The sequence below is a fragment of the Parambassis ranga genome, unplaced genomic scaffold (genome assembly GCF_900634625.1).
Source record: "Parambassis ranga unplaced genomic scaffold, fParRan2.1 scaffold_212_arrow_ctg1, whole genome shotgun sequence".
Taxonomy (NCBI): Eukaryota; Metazoa; Chordata; class Actinopteri; family Ambassidae; genus Parambassis; species Parambassis ranga.
Genome location: NW_021144760.1, coordinates 30,608 through 48,000, shown reverse-complemented (window position 1 = coordinate 48,000; position 17,393 = coordinate 30,608). Strand labels below are relative to the sequence as shown.

Below are 17,393 nucleotides of genomic sequence, written 5' to 3'. Positions count from 1 at the left end.
TTTCTGTTTTTTATTTGTTAAAAAAGTTTGAAATATCCAATAAATTTCGTTCCACTTCATGATTGTGTCCCACTTGTTGTTGATTCTTCACAAAAACTTACAGTTTTATATCTTTATGTTTGAAGCCTGAAATGTGGCAAAAGGTCACAAAGTTCAAGGGGGCCAAATACTTTCGCAAGGCACTGTATATATATATATACACACACGCACACACACACATATACACACACACACACACATATACACACACACACTCTCACACACACACACTCACACACACACACACATATCTAACATGGGTTTCCGTGGATGTTCTTAGCTCCAGCAGGCCATTCATGAACACCCAGTAGTTCTCTTACCGAGCCACCGTAGTTACATGGACTTCCTGCTGATGTCATACATCCTGTATACATATGACCTGGCTCTACCGGTCATCGCCGCCGGCATGGGTAAGCCGAGGAAGATAACGTAGCAGGGTGTGTGTGGACGGGAAGTGTAAAGCTGCTGTGTGTTTCCCTGCAGACTTCATGGGGATGAGGTTTGTTGGAGAGATGTTGAGGATGTCTGGAGCTTTCTTCATCCGGAGGTCGTTCGGCGGAGACAAGCTGTACTGGGCCGTGTTCTCCGAGTACGTCAGGACCATGCTGAAGGTGTGAACGCTGTTTTATTGGTTGAAATTGGTTTGTATTATCATTCTTCTCCTCATTCATTTATTTATTTATTTTTTTATTTAGACTGGATTTGCACCAGTGGAGTTTTTCCTAGAGGGGACCAGAAGCCGGACGGCCAAGTCTTTGACTCCAAAGTTAGGTAGAAAGAATTTATGATTGTTTTTTCTTGATAATATTGAAGGATTTTCTGCCACTCACCCTGTTTCATGTGTCTTTTCCCAGGTCTATTAAATATAGTGATGGATCCGTTCCTTAAAGGGGAAGTGTTTGATGTCACCTTGGTGCCGGTCAGTATCAGCTATGAGAGGATCTTGGAGGAGTCCCTCTATGCCAGAGAACTGCTGGGTGTACCAAAGCCTAAAGAGTCCACATCGGTGAGTTCAGATGTAATATAAACTCTAATATAAGAGCATCTAAGACCCCCGAGGCGCCACCTAGTGGTTTGGAGGACAACAAACAAGCCGGGTTAAGCTGGATTGAGCACGGACGTGTGTGTGATAGCCAGATTTGAAAATAGGTCTGAACGTACCCAGCTTCAAGGCTATCTGGATTCAATCCTACTCTAGCTGGACTGACTTTCTCCAGTGTGGACGGGGCCTAAGAGACCGTTGTTGATGACCAGATTTTGAAGGCTCTTTAAGAACTTGTATGTGTGTGAAAGGATGTTTAAATAATTATTTAACACAAACACATGTTGTCTATTTTTTCTTCAGGGTCTCTTTAAAGCCAGAAAGGTCCTCAGTGAGGACTACGGCAGCATCCACGTTTACTTCGGTCAGCCTGTGTCTGTCCGAAGTTTGGCTGAGGGCAGAGTGAACCGCTGCCAGTTCAACCTCACACCACGGTAACAAACATCAAGCGTCCTCTAATACCTCTCCACACCAACAGGGGGCAGTCTCCACCCCGTCTGTCTACAGTGCATGTTTCCTCTCATCATGGTCTGACTTTTCATCTCCAGACACATCCCGCAGAGGCCCGGCGAGGAAATCAACCACTTCGTCAACGACTCGGCCTTCAGGCTGGTGCGGGCCCAGGAGGAGAACATGGTCCTGAAGCCGTGGGTCCTTCTGGCATCCCTGCTGCTCCAGAACCACCACCACGGACAGAAAGGGGGGACGGCCCTGGAGGAGCTGACGGAACAAGCCGTGTGGCTCAAGGACCTGTCCCGTCAGTGCGGAGCCTTTCTCCACTGGCCGGGTACAGAAGCACCACTGATGAAGAAGACGCCGTTTTTGTTGTTGAGCTGACGGATCCTCCTTCTCCTTTCAGAGCACGCTCCTCCCTCTGAGGTCGTTTCGTCCAGTCTTTCCCTCCATCAAGGTCTGGTGAGCATCTCTGAGGGGCGAGTCCAGCTGGCGTTGGAACAAGGTCTGTGTTCATTTTAACTTCATTTCCCTTTTAAAAACATTACGGTAATGACACGTAGCGTGTGTGCCGGGCGCTCTTCTTGTTATTACACACTGTTCAGAGCATTTATAACATAATAATAACTAATATGTTGCATCTGTCAGGAAAAACGGGTCGAATCATTAATGCAAAGGACATTTTCTGACAGATTCATTAAGAAAACAAAAAAAGAAAAATCTGTTCATAGTATCATGGAATTGGACTTGATACAGTGTTCAAGTTGTTTTTATCAAAGCTGATGAATAATTCACTGAAATCTGCCCTGAACACCCCTCTACCGTAACACCTTGTATAGACGTGCATCTGAAATCCTGGTAGTGTTTCAGCAATGAATCTTCATCAGCAGCAGTAATTCTATTCGCCTGCAGCAGGAGGACAGGGGGGACCAGAAGAGAAGCTCTTGAACCAGGCTGTGGTCGTGCTGTCCTGCGCCTCCTACAGGAACCAGGCGCTCCACGTCTTCCTCCGCCCGGCGCTGCTCGCCTTGGCCATCGCCACCTCTTCCTCCAACAACAGACGTAAGAGGACGTCATCACACTTCCAGCTTCTATATACATGTCTGTAAATCACGTGTGTTTTTTACAGAGGAGGTCTACAACAGCTTCAGCTTCCTGAGAAACATGTTCTCCAACGAGTTCATCCTCTGTCCCGGAGCTACAGTGCAGGTAGAGCATGTTTCAGTCCGGTCAGGATGAATACTAGAGACGTGTTCATGTCCTGTTGTGATTCCAGGACTTTGAGGAGGCCTGCTACCTGCTGGTGAAGACCGGAGCTCTGCAGATCCCCCAGCAGGAGGTGCTGATCACAGAGAGAGGACACAGGACGCTGGCTTTCCTCACCAGCATCCTGGATCCCTTCTTACAAGGATACCAGGTGAGGCCATAGTGTAGCATACAAGACGGCCACTAGAGGGAGCTGTCGGCACACAGCCACAGTCTCAACAGTTGTGTGTGTCCAGGTTGTGTGCAGGTTCCTGTGTGAAGAGGCGACGGAGGCTCTGACAGACAAACAGTTCGTTCCTGCCGTCAGGAAGTTCATCATCAAACACCTGCTGACAGGTTTGTCTGGCACTAAGTCTTTGTCAGTGTTGTGCGACTGTAAATCAAGTCCCCCTGTACAACGTGAGCTGTGTGTGATCCAGGCACGCTGAGGTACGCCGAGGCGCTGTCGTCGGACCTGCAGAAGAACAGCCTGGCAGCTTTGCTGAGGCTCGGAGCCGTGCGGAGAGTAAAAGGGTACACCATCTTTATGAATCAAATTCTTAATGCATTCATATTGAACTGTCTGATAATCCAGGATAGGGATAAGGCATGGATTAAATTACAGATTACTAATCTTGTAAAGTGTTTGAGATTAAAAGGGAAAAAATGTGTGGTTTCATTATGGGTTAACTTTTCTATAGTCTCAGCCCTGTCTGGTTTATTGAGAACTTGTGTTGCCACTTAACCCTTTCAGTCTGTGAGGTGACCCTCAGCTAAACAAGTCTGTAAAAACACTGTTGGCACGTTTGTTTGCTTTGCATTATGCTAAAAGTGCAAAAACGACCCCGATCCTTTAAAATTGATTGATTGATTAAAAAAAAAAAAAGAAAGTTAACATTACTCACATTTGAATGAATGTATTAATGGTATTTAAGATTTAGATTTATTATGTTATCTTGTTATTGTGAACAATGAGTTTGGTGTCAAAACAGAAACAGCTGTCAGAGTGAGCGGTGGAAACGTAACAGCTTGTTTCTCTTTCAGAGGAGCTGAGCAGGGCACTCTGAAAGTCAACAAGGTGATGGTGAACTCCCTGGAAGACACTCTGGGTAAAATAAAAAAAGAAACAAGCTGCTGCCGCCATTACTGACCTGATCTCTGGGTTCTCATCAGGCCTTTAAAACGCCTCTCATGTTTGTGCGTTTGTCCAGGAGGAAAACTGCCCACTCAGAAAGCCGCCGCCGCTCGCCTCTAACACTTGGCGACCTCTCCAGCCAAAGAGTCAAGAAGAAGAAGACTGAGCTACGGTTTACCAGTAAGGCAGCCCCTCAGCTCAACCGCCATCTTGAGACGAGTCATTTTTTCCCCTTGATTCAGAACTGCTTCTTCTTAAAAGCCTTTTTTAACGAAAGCTTCTCAATGTGCCAGCTCCACTCCAGAGTGGCGCCCGCTCCCCATCCAGGCGTTTAATACACAGCCTTTCAGTCTGTTCCTTCATCTCCGCCATTAGCCGTTAGCTTCTCTTATCACCCTTTGAGCACTTTAATCAGTGGCTTTCCGCTACACGCTGTGGACCTGCTGTGTATCTAACTACGTTCTGTGAAAGTTTGTCATAACATGTTTTAACTTTGGTCTTTGTTTCTTTTTGTCTGCGCCAGTTCTGCCCCCCTGGTTTTCCAGGTGTGCCACAGGGCCCCCCTCAGGGCTCCTGCCAACAGTCCGAGCTGCACGGGCAGCGTTTGTTTACACAGTGGAGATATAGCAAAACTATAACAAAACAAATGCTATGTGTCAAAATGTTCCATCAAAATCTATCAATATAGGAACACATTTGTCCTCAAACCTAGCATAGTTACTGAAGTGGCTTTACAGTCACCGAGTCATAATGAAACGATGCAGTCACTGAATCACACAAGTGATTGTTAAGACTCAGGATTACTTTGTTTTATCAGCATTTCCAAATTATACTAGATTAGGTTGTATTTTAATCTCATATTGACTTTATTTATTGGCTTGCTACCTGTCTGCACTCCTGTTACTCTTGAACTCCACCTCAGCTGTTCTAAAACAGGCCGAGCTGCTCCGAAGGCATCAACACATCACCTCCGACTGAAAGCCCCTTAATCTGGGTTTAGATTACAGAATTATTGGCTTCGTTAATCCACCCATTCACCATACACAACATTATGCTAACGTTTGGGCCGCGTATATCATGCTATCACCAGAGGTTGCTAACGAAGGCTAATTCTGTTTCCAACAGCATGAGCCCTGGAGGCTAACATTAGCTTACACACATAATGATGCACTTCCTCTAGTTGATTATTGTATCTTCTGCAGTGTTTTATGCCAGATTAGATTAGATTAGAGCCATATGTACAAATATACAGAATGTAAAGAAGAACAAACGATAATCCAGGATATATGGATAAAGCCCGGATTAAATTACAGATTACAAATCTTGAAGGGTTTGAGATTAAAAGGGGAAAATGTGTGATTTCATTATGGGTAACTTTTCTATAGTCTAAGCCCTGTCTGAGTGGTTATTTGTGTAGCCACGTAACCCTTTCAGTCTGTGAGGCGACCATGAGCAAAGCAGCGAGCCACATGTGGACGTCTAAACCGCAGATCAGTTTCTCACTGTGTGTGTGTGTTTCATTAACATCAGCTTTAAATAATGGATTTCTATATTGGATTGTATTCATTTAACTAAGTCGGAGGTTTTTTAGTACTGGTGAAATATAAATAAAGTGTTTTGAAGTACAAGCTGTGTGTTGTCATAATCTTCACCTCTAGGTGTCAGACTTGCCTCTCCGTGAGCCCACACACACACACTGTCACAGCAGCATTTTTCATCATGCTGCTGAGTAAGAGACTGCTGCCACCGCTTTCCATCCACATCGCTCCTTCTCTCACTCGCTCTCTGACAAATTATAGCTTCATCTGAAGTTGCCATACCAAATTGCTTCTACACACACACACTTGTGTCCATCCATATCCACCCTTTCCCCTCTTCCTCCTCTTTTCTCTCTCCCTCCATCCATATCCGTCTCCCTGGTGGTGGTTTGTAACAGTGTCAGCTGCAGCCGTATCAGCACTTTATCTGCTACATTATGACAAGCTCTTATTGAATGGGGTGCACACACACACACCCCTCATAAACTGCTCTGTGTGATAGAGTGTACATTCTGCCCTGTGTTGTGCCCTGAGGGGGTCTGTATGTCGAGGATTGATTGAAAGGAAAAGGTGCCCGGTGTATAATGTTTCAGTGGTTAACCTTAGGTAACAGCGGGTTGATGGGTTCGGTTCATTTCCTGCAGCAGATCCTGTTTATCAGGCCGTGCTGGAGGCGCAGGAGACATTTACATGAAGCACGGGTGGAGCTAATCCCAGAGGAGAGTGCAGGACATCCCAATTAATCCACATTTAAAGGGTTTCTCAATCTGTGCCACTCCTGTTCATATGTATACTCTGGTATACATCTTATACTTGTAGTTTATTTTATTGTGTATATAGTTTTTCTTATCTTTGTTTTTGCTTAATCTTGATTTATTTTTTTATTTTTTTTTCTTAATCTTAATCTTGGTTTATTTTTTTCTTAATCCTAATCCTTCTTTATTTTTTCTTAGTTCTTAGTTTTACTTTAATTTCTTTCTTGGTTTTTTTCTTTTTTTTCTTAATCTTAATCTTGGTTTATTTTTTACTTGTTCTCAATCTTGGGTTTATTAATCTCGATTTTATTTTTTTCTTAATCTTAATTTCGGTTTATTTTTTTCTTAATCTTAATTCTTGGTTTCTTTTTTCTTTATCTTAATCTTGGTTTATTTCCTAATCTTAAAACCAACCTGACAACCCAGGGTCGAGGCCAGGAGGCAGAGTCGCTGTCCTACACACCTCTCTCCTGCTTCTGGAGGACTGCCGCCCTCAGTTAGAAACACATTAAACACAAATACACATAGAAACACTAAGCTTAATAATGTTATTGAAGTGGTGACGGTCACACGTCCTCCCACAGTTCATCAAGCACACAAGTTAAGATATATTAATCATAATAACCTCATAAAAATACACACTAACACACACAAACACATAGAACAAGGTAACAGAACACTCAGGTGTGGATTGTTTAACATACGATCCCTACACTCTAAGTCGCTCTTAGTTAATGATCTAATTATTGATCATCACACTGATATACTTTGTCTCACTGAGACTTGGTTACAGGGTGAAGAATATGTTGCTTTAAATGAATCAACTCCGTCCTGTTATATTAACTGTCATGTTCCTAGAGTTACAGGTCGCGGAGGAGGAGTGGCAGCAATCTACCGCTCCAGTCTTCAGATGAATCCTAAACCTAAGTCTACTCATACTTCTTTGGAGAGTCTCACTCTCAGCCTGTCTCACAGAAGCTGGAAGAAGTCAGAATTTGTTTTACTCGTCGTAGTGTATCGTCCACCTGCTGCTGCTTATTCAGAGTTCCTGCTGGAGTTTTCAGACTTCTTATCAAGTTTAGTGCTTAGCACAGATAAAGTCATCATAGTGGGTGACTTTAACATTCATATGGACGTCGACTCCGACAGTCTGAAGATTGCCTTCAACTCACTCTTGGACTCAGTTGGGTTCTCTCAGTTAGTAAATGAACCCACACACTGCCACAGTCACACCCTCGACCTGGTTCTCACCTACGGCCTGGAAGCTGAGAACCTGCTAGTGTGGTCTCAAAATCCTGTTCTTTCAGATCACTCATTAATAACTTTTGACTTCTCTCTTTCAGACCTACCAGCACCTGAGGAAAAGGTCTACTACAGCAGATGTATGTCTGAAGACGCCGTAAAGCAGTTGAGGACAGCAATCCTACCAGTACTCCCCACAGTCCCAAGTACTGATGGGGGTACCAACTTAAATGTTACTCCTGCAGAGCTGGACCGCTTTGTCAACAACACTGCAGACACACTACACTCAGTCTTAAACAGGATTGCTCCACTGAAGAAGAAGAAAACTACAAACCAGAAGAGGCTAGCTCCGTGGTACAACTCAAACATCCGATCACTGAAACGGATTACACGTAGGATGGAGAGGATGTGGCAGTCCTCCAAATCAGATGACTCCCGGAGGATCTGGAGAGACAGTCTGCTGACGTATAAGAAGGCCCTTCGTAAAGCCAGGACAGCCTACTATTCATCACTAATAGAAGAAAACAAGAACAACCCGCGCTTTCTCTTTAACGCCGTGGCCAGGCTGACAAAGAGCCACAGCTCTGTGGAGCCTCACATTCCTGCAGCTCTTAGTAGTGAAGACTTCATGAGCTTCTTCACTGATAAAATCACCACTATTAGAGGACAAATCAACCACAATCTCTCTGTGACCGCTGAGGATACACCGCCACTTCTGGAAACGGATCCTGATCTAACTCTGGACTGCTTCGCGCTCATCGGCCTCCCTGAGCTGACCACCAGCATCAGCAAGTCTAAACCTACTACCTGTCTTCTGGATCCGATCCCTTCACAGCTCCTCAAGGATGCTATTCCTCTGATCGGAGACTCTATATTAGGACAGATCAACTTGTCTCTGGAAACAGGATATGTACCACAGGCTTTTAAAACTGCTGTGATCATTCCGATACTTAAAAAACCTTCACTGGACCCGGACGTCCTAGGAAACTACAGACCGATCTCCAACCTCACCTTTATCTCCAAACTACTTGAAAGAGCTGTTGTAAGTCAGCTAAACGACCACCTGTGTAGTAACAGTCTGTTTGATGCTTTCCAGTCTGGTTTCAGAGCCCATCACAGCACAGAAACAGCACTGCTTAAAGTCACCAATGACCTCCTCATGGCATCGGACCGGGGTCTCGTCTCTGTACTCGTTCTACTGGATCTCAGTGCTGCCTTCGACACCGTAGATCATCGCATCCTGCTACACAGATTGGAACACGAGATCAGGATTACAGGAACAGCACTGCGCTGGTTTAAATCATATTTATCTGACAGATTTCATTTTGTTCACACTAACGATGTGTCTTCCACAGGTACAAGGGTTAACCACGGTGTTCCACAGGGTTCTGTGCTCGGACCGATCCTGTTCACCCTCTACATGCTCCCTCTAGGAAACATCATCCAGAAGCACGGCATAAACTTTCATTGTTATGCTGATGATACCCAGCTGTATTTATCCATGAAGCCTGAAGAAACTGAGCCGCTAGTCAGACTACAGGCGTGTCTAAAGGACATAAAGGACTGGATGTCCTCCAACTTTTTACTATTAAACTCGGACAAGACTGAGGTCATTGTTTTTGGACCGAAACATCTCAGAACTAGTTTATCAGATAATACTTTCTCCCTGGATGGAATTACTCTGGCCTCCAGTACGACTGTGAGGAACCTTGGAGTCATCTTTGATCAAGACATGTCGTTTGTCTCTCATATTAAGCAGGTCTCCAAGACCGCTTTCTTTCACCTGCGTAATATTACTAAGATCAGGAGCATCCTCTCTCAGAGTGATGCTGAAAAGCTCATCCATGCTTTTGTCACTTCAAGACTGGACTACTGCAACTCTTTATTGTCAGGATGTCCACATTACTCCATCAACAGTCTGCAGCTGATCCAGAACGCAGCAGCTAGAGTTCTGACAGGAAGCAGCCAAAGGGATCATATCTCTCCTGTCCTAGCGTCTCTTCACTGGCTCCCAGTGGACTCAAGAATACACTTCAAGATCCCTCTTCTAACCTACAAGGCTCTTCATGGACTTGCTCCATTGTATCTGCAGGACCTGATTGTACCATATGTTCCTAATAGGACACTCGGATCTCTGAGTGCAGGTTTACTAGTAGTTCCTAGGATTCATAGAAGCAGAATGGGAGGACGAGCTTTCAGCTATCAGGCACCGCTATTATGGAACCAGTTACCAATCTGGGTCCGAGAGGCAGACACTGCCTCCACCTTTAAGACTAGACTTAAACTTTTCTGTTTAGTAAGGCGTACAGTTAGCCTTAGACCTAGTGTGTAGCACAGCTATGCTGCTCTAGGCCTACGTTGTCGGGGGGCACAAACATGATCCACTGAGCAGTTCCCCTCTCACCCTCTAACCTCTCCTTTTCTCTCCTTAGTCTGGCTCACACTGGTCTCAAGACCTGGATGATGACCTGCAGTCCGGCCCGTGAAGTCTCTCTTGCTTTACGTTGTCGGGGGGCACAAACATGATCCACTGAGCAGTTTCCCTCTCACCCTCTAACCTCTCCTTTTCTCTCCTTAGTCTGGCTCACACTGGTCTCAAGACCTGGATGATGACCTGCAGTCCGGCCCGTGAAGTCTCTCTTGCTCTACGTTGTCGGGGGGCACAAACACGATCCTCTGAACACCCTCTGACCTCTCCTCCACTCTCCTTAGTCTGGATCATACTGGGTAATATCGTCTCATAATCTGTGTTAACTGTCTTCCTTGTAGTTCTGTGCCTCGCTCTCGCTCTCTCTCTTTGCAGGTCTCAAGACCTGCATACTGACCTGCAGTCTGGTCCCTGATCTCTCCTGTGCTCATCGACTTCACTAGTCCCTGCTGCTCATCTTTACTATCAAATTACTATTCCTACTTATGGACCGACGATATATATAGATATCTATTGCAATATAATCACTGTTTCATCTTGCTGTCATGTTTGCTCTGTACTGTATCATGTTTGTATCATGTTTGCTCCTCTCTCTCTCTCTCTCTCTCTCTTTCTCCTTCATCCTCTCTCCCTCTCTCTCTTTCTCCTTCATCCTCTCTCTCTCTCTCTCTCTCTCCCTCATCCTCTCTGACTAGCAGCAGGACTGGTTCCCCCTTAAGTTGACGGGTCCTGCTCAAGGTTTCTTCCTCTTAAAGGGAGTTTGTCCTTGCCACAGTGCTCTTAGGGGGGTTCCTGTGAAGCGCTTTGAGACAATGTCTGATTGTAATATGAGCTATATAAATAAAACTGAATTGAATTGAATTGAATTGGTACATGCAGCTGATCACCAGCAGGGGGCTCACTGCTTTGCTGTCACTCAGTGTAACAATGGAACTGTTAGAATGATGGTGCGGCTCACACAGGTGTGTGTGGTTGAGGTTAATCAGTGCAACAATGTCAGCTTCTCTCTACAGACTGTGAGAGAAACAGTCTGACTGAAGACAGGAGGAGGCAGAAATGTCACTGTGTGGATGTCAGCTGCCAGAAAACACCACAGAAGAAGAAGAAGAGGCAGAGGAAGAAGAAGAACAGAGAGGGGGAAGTGTTTGTGGTGACAGTGGATTGGAGTAAAGCTCAGCTGCTACAACAGAACAGTTTCTGAACACATGTGTAGCCACCAAAACTACACCTGGTACAACAAAGGATCACAGTGAGTGGAGGACCAAGGCTGGAACCAGAGGACCAGAGCTGAGCTCTGGAGGCCAGAGAAGTCCTCCTGATTGAAGCTGAAATGAAACAGTCAAGATGTGAGTGAAGTCCAGACTTTCTGCTTTAATTCAAGTGTTTGGACAAAAGTGTGGCATTAACCATTCGGGAGCTGTAGACATTTTCATACACACACATTTCTGCTGGCTCATATATAATGGAACAAAGGGCTGACAAGCAGCTGCATGTCCAGGTGAGTCCTGTTCCTGGTTCCTCCATGACTAATCCAGCAGATCAAAGTCCTGGAGGTGGTTCTGAGTGCTACATTTACATTTGGTAGCTGTTCACTGGAGCTCTGAACCCTTCATCAGGTGTGCCGTGTGGAATGATCCCATCACACTTCATCGGTATGAAGCGTGTTATTGAGTTATGGTAAATACTTACATCTATGCCAGCCACTTGTGTGGCAACATGTCGTCCCAATCTTATATTCATGCAGCCATATTGTGTTCTATATACAGCTACACCCTATATATATATATATATATATATATATATATATATATATATATATATATATATATACCTTCTTACACTGCAAAAAAGGAATTTCAGGTAAAAGTAAAAAAAGTCTTGTATCAAGGAAATGAGTCTTAATGTTTGTCCAGAAAGAATATTAATCTCGTCAAGCTTGTTTTACATTAGATTTTATATCTCATTTTAGGAAGGTATGGTAAGTTTTTCTTGATATTTCAGCTAATTTTGAGGTAAAAAGAACCAGAAACAGATGAAAACATGTTTTATAATAAATCTCAGTGGAGCAACAAGACTTATTATAAGAGTAAGAGCATTCACACAACTCCTCAATTTAAGAAAAACTAAACAAGAACAATGAACTTTTTATTATTATCATAGCAGACAGTATTATGCTGCTGCAGCTCAAAACAATATAACGACCAGTTAATTACATAGATGTTGCCCACGAGTCCAAACTCAGGTAAATCACTGGAATTAACAGCAGTTACAAGTAATGTCTTCTCCGTACATATTTATTACCATTTAGATGAATCCATTCAACAGACACTGCATTGTTTGTGTCATCATTTCCGAGGAAAGCCCTTGTTTTTCTTTCAAATATGACATGCTGCGTATTTCTGAAGTTGGTCCCGATGCACACTCATTGAAAAACATTGGGTGTTCAGGATGACTTACATTTTGACAACACTCATACATTTGATTATGCCTTACTAAAGACCTTTGCAGCCCACTGTTTGAAAAAACAATGTATTGATTCAAACCTCATGCACATGTGACGGACCATCGGTCCCAGGAGTTCTATCTGCGATGGAGCATGAATCAGATATAAATATTGTTATCAGGGAAAAGACATTTCAGATGTTTTAAATGCTGTTCAGTCTCTTTAACCTGCTAATTGTCTGTAGACCAATGACAGGAGCAAACAACATCTGAACACTTTCTATGAGTTCAAGGATGAATTTGTAGTACTCAGTATCTGTAGCTGTATCAATAATAAATGAACAGTCATTTGGCCTGAGGATTGCTTCAGTTTACTGTCACTTGAAGCTAATGTGCTGTAAGCTATAGGGCTTGGTTTGTCTCTGACATCAAGCGGAGAGTAGGGAAATCCAGTTAATGCAGTATTGAGGGCATCCAAGTCTAGTTGACCTAAAAGAACTGAATGTTTAACACACACTTTATTTCTGATGGAGCAATGCCTTCAGGAATTACATGCATCATATCCTGAGGTGTTTGTTCAATCAAGTTAAAGGCTGGAAATTCTACCAGCTTGCTCTTCCTGTTGATGCCAAATGTAGTCTTTAAACTGTTCCTAAGATCCTCTGTATTTGCTTCTCAATGTCACTGCACTGCCGAACATGTCTTTCTAGTGTCCTTAGTTCAAAGTTGTCTTGGTCAAAATACATTTGCGTGTCCTTAAATGAACATTCACACTGCCGGCACTTACTCTAGGCGAAACCAACAGCCTCTTTAAATCCACAAAGCTCATGTTGTGCTAAGGTGTCTCCACATATCGACACTAATGCTCCAGATATTTCACGTTCACCAGCTGCAGTCTGAATATTAACACCATCATATAGCATTTTCAAGTCCTCATACAATCTGCCCAAAATTCCATCCAAGGCTCTGGCTGCCGGAGGATGCGATGTGGAGGCCATCAAGAGCCTGGTGGCTAAAGGGACCCTGGTCCAGACCATGTTCACTGTTGTTGGCAGAAAAGTCAGAGAGCAACAAACTGCTGTCTTACATCCATCCTTCAGCTCTGTGTTCTAAGAGTCTGAGAATATGTGGTTTCCTTTATTTACAGTGGTGCATGTCATGTGACTTTACTTATGCAACATGTATTTCCAGACGTGCAGCCAAAAACATGTGCAGTGATGATATGTGACGGTATCATCATGGTCTCAGAGAGAAGAGCTGAGTGTCTGTTCTGATCTGTGGATGCTTGTGTCTCTTCTCCCCTGTAGTTTCCTGCTTGTTGCTCCGTCACACGCCCTCTGCTGGTGAGCCGCGTCATTACACACAACCGCTCATGTAATGAGGTGAATTTATAACTTTTGACTTTATGTGGAGGAGGGATTGATTTTGGAATGAGGAGGCTGCAACCTGCGATGGCACCACTAGGTGTCAGCTTCTCACAGCATTGGTGGTTCAGTGGTAGAATTCTCGCCTGCCACGCGGGAGGCCCGGGTTCGATTTTAACTGCGGAACATGTGAGGGGACATATATTCACCTTCACATCTATGCTGTTGTTCAGCATGTTGTTTTTATATGTGTTAACAGACCTATCTGACTTCTGTTAACATCACTGTGACACACACACAGAGGCACTACACTTCACAGACGAGCTTCAGTGGTACAGTGCACATCACATTTGAAACAAGAGCACTTACCATCACTGGTAGTGAAGGTGTCCCAGGAAGAATTACTGTGATGTTTTACCTTTAGAGCCTTTTTATAGAACACACTCATTTGATTTGAATTAAGAATGTTTGTTGGTGCAGTAGCCAGCATGAGCACTGTAGATGTCTTTATTTAAAGAAGAAAGAGAGAAAAGACCATGTTTCACCTCTTTCTGAGCCTCGTTAGTGCAGTAGGCAGCGAGTCAGTCTCATCATCTGTAGATTGTGACTTCAACCCTCACAAGGGCACTTGTTTTAGAGCCAGAATACAGATTACAAAGAGCACACTGTATGTTTACATGTCATCCAGGTCATGTTCATAGAGACCACTGAAGCGAGGCGTCTGGACTTGTAGAGTTTTCTTGAAGACGTTTCTCTGCTCCTCCAAGCAGCTTCATCAGTTCTACCTGTTGGTGGGAAACATGCTTTATATGTGGAGGAGGACCTCAGTGGGTCTGGGTCAAACAAACAATAGCACTAAATGTGTCCATACTTACCTGTGATGTTCTGGCTGCCTGGGCCAGGTGTGTCTAACGACCGGCTAACGCAGACCTGGGCAAAGTACGGCCCGCGGACCGTGCGCACAATAGAAGAAGAAACAGAAGAAGAAAGAAAAGAAGAAGGCAGCAAGAGTCAGCTGTCAGCACGGCATCACCGCTGACGTTTTTCCCACCCTCGTTTCTTCTAAGCTGCAGCACTGTTTTATCCCATCTACTCTTTGGAGAGACGCGCTGTGTACACTTTAAAAATGCTGCGCGACTATGCTGAAATGTACGGTAAAGCGTGAAGAAACGCCACGGCGCATTCAGATGTTTCCGCGGAGCTGCAGCCGACATCTGCTCTTAAAAAGCTCAGACCTTGTCCAACTTTCAGAGCTTTGGGAACTCTAGGTTTGAACTCTAATGGTTTTTCTAATGGTCCGGGTTTTCCTTCAACAGTCATGGTGCATTGAAAGGAGGAGCGGGCGGATCAGCTGCTCTCGGTGTGTGCGCGTGCATGTGCGCTTATGTGTGTGAACGCGGACGGGAGGAGAGAGAGAGAGAGTTGCGCAGAGTTGAATGAATGGAAAGATAGATATATTATAAAATGGCATTGGCGGAAAAACACCACAGAATCAGTGTGTGGCGGAGGGAGTTGATGATGTGAACCGGTCTGTGTGTTTACTGCTCTCTCCTCTGTCCTCTGTGTGTGTCCAGGTCCACTCTGAGTGTTGCTGCTTGTATGTTGAAACACACTCCGCACAGAGCAGCAGATGATGTGAAGATATTTTTACAGAAGAAAAACGATCAAATCCCAAAGTTCTGAAAGTTGGACAAGGTCTGAGCTTTTTAAGAGCGGCTGCAGCACCGCGGTAACATCTGAATGCGCCGTGGCGTTTCTTCACGCTTTACCGTACATTTCAGCATAGTCACGCAGCACTTATAAAGTGTACACAGCGCGACCGTGTCTCTCCAAAGAGTAGATGGGATGAAGCAGTACTGCAGCTTAGAAGAGACAAGGAGGGTTAGGAAGACGTTACCGGTGATGCCGTGCTGACAGCTGACTCTTGCTGCCTTCTTCTTTTCTTTCTTCTTTTTTTTCTTCTATTGTGCGCACGGTCCGCGGGCCGCATTGAAGACGCAAGCGGGCCGGATGTGGCCCGCGGGCCGTACTTTGCCCAGGTCTGATATAGTGAAATAAAACCTTCAGCTTCAGATGTTTGTGGAATCCATTCCTTAGATTAGAACTAAACTAGGCTCAAATTAAAGTAAGAACTTTCATTTCAGTTTGGTGAGTCATCCAGGAAACAGGAGAAAGGACAGGTCTGTCTGAGCAAACTCATTCTACTGGCCTGTAATGTATGGAGCTGAGGTGGGGGAAGGTCCAGGCAGGGTTCAAGTAAGCATGCATTTATTCATCTTATCACCCAGGACTAACTGAGGGAATTAAGATTTAACTGAATCCATTCAAAATGCTTCTCGTAGCTTTAAAACTGTCATAGATAAGCATGCAGGTGTATATTTAACCTTTATAAACCCCAATGACCAACTCTCCGACCGATGTGACACCGAGATGCCCCCACACACTGCTTACAGTGATGAAAATGTAACAAGAGCATATTTATAAAGGTAGACACTGTGCCAGTGATCTCCAATTCAATTCATATTATTATTTATGAAAGAAATGTGGCCCTTTGCTTTTCTAATGGAAGTCTATGTGGCCCTCGCAAAAAAAGAATTGCCCACCCCTGGGCTAACGACTATGAGACTGGAGGGGGACTGGTGGACAGCCCTTTGTTCTTGCTGTGAGTCTGTGCAGACTTCCTGGAATGGATGGAATCACTGCATTGTATGTGGTAGAAAGATGATGTCTGAGACCTCCACCTCTGTTAAGGGAAGGTTCTTCCAGCTTCACATAGATGCTTCCTTGACTCCTCTTTCAAACCACCTTTCCTCTCTGTCTAGGATGTGGACATTGTTGTCCTCAAAGGAGTGTCCTGTTCTTTGTAAATACTTGTTTTCTATAATGATTTTTCTTTAATGTTGTTAAGATTTCAAGCTGCAACTCGACACAAAATAGATGACGGCGGCCACTGAGTAGGTCTCATCACAGATGTAAGGCAGCTGTTCTGTCCCTCTCCTGACGTTCTCTAGCTTGTCCACACTTTGAGCTCCGAGCATTCATGGAACGTGTGCTTGCAGCTGAGCCTCAGACCTCACCTGGCAACAAGGAATTCTATTTTCTGATTGGTCAATAGGTCGCTAAGTCCAGACAGCTATATGAGCGCACAGTAGTCGCCTTTTACTCATTTGCAGTATATTCATAGGAGTTTCTGTGCGGTGAAGCTCATCATTTCTCAGTGAGGACTTGTTGAAATGTCTCACTCTCAGTGCCCTGCAGCCGCACCATTTAAGTTAAGAGGAATTCAAGAGGTTGGTGCACTATTAGTCATAGTCCGGTGGACTTGTACTCGGTGCGCCCTACAATCCAGAAAATATGGTCAATCTTTCAGTCAGTCTGGTTCTGACATCACTCCGGCCACATTGCAGAGGTGGAGCTGCTCTGCTCATGATGTCACTGCTGCTGTAAAAACACAGACACAGACATAAGAAGTGCACAAAGTGTTTTGCAGTCATGTAGCATGTGATGCAAAGCTGACAGATGAAAGTCATGTCTGAAGCAGCACAGTGCATTTCCATCTGCTCAACACAACAACACAGGTCAGAGTCACACTGTAACTGATGCTTCACAACAAGTTGTGTAACTTCTGGTGTTTTTCTTTACAATCAGCCCTCAGGTCTCATGATCAGTGAAATATGAAGGAAGTGTCAGAACCGGTCTGACAGCTGGGT

The 17,393-nt window shown here is 44.5% G+C and overlaps 1 protein-coding gene across 3 annotated transcripts; it reads left to right on the top strand.

The window, feature by feature from the left end:
• Positions 1 to 324: 324 nt before the first annotated feature.
• On the top strand, positions 325 to 5,504 carry LOC114429696 (dihydroxyacetone phosphate acyltransferase-like). Of its 3 annotated transcripts, XR_003669882.1 has the most exons (15): positions 325 to 449; positions 523 to 650; positions 735 to 810; positions 894 to 1,045; positions 1,385 to 1,515; positions 1,630 to 1,868; positions 1,941 to 2,039; positions 2,447 to 2,596; positions 2,664 to 2,743; positions 2,811 to 2,951; positions 3,037 to 3,136; positions 3,220 to 3,313; positions 3,824 to 3,888; positions 3,991 to 4,094; positions 4,438 to 5,504. XR_003669882.1 is itself a non-coding variant. In XM_028398359.1 (14 exons), the coding sequence occupies exons 1-14, from the start codon at positions 377 to 379 to the stop codon at positions 4,032 to 4,034; spliced, it is 1,569 nt and encodes a 522-aa protein (XP_028254160.1). In that variant the 5' UTR covers positions 325 to 376; the 3' UTR covers positions 4,035 to 5,504. The 3 variants fall into 3 exon arrangements, 2 of the variants coding, with proteins under 2 accessions (XP_028254160.1, XP_028254158.1); XM_028398359.1 differs by having other exon boundaries at positions 2,450 to 2,596; positions 3,991 to 5,504; XM_028398357.1 differs by having other exon boundaries at positions 3,991 to 5,504.
• Positions 5,505 to 17,393: the final 11,889 nt, after the last annotated feature.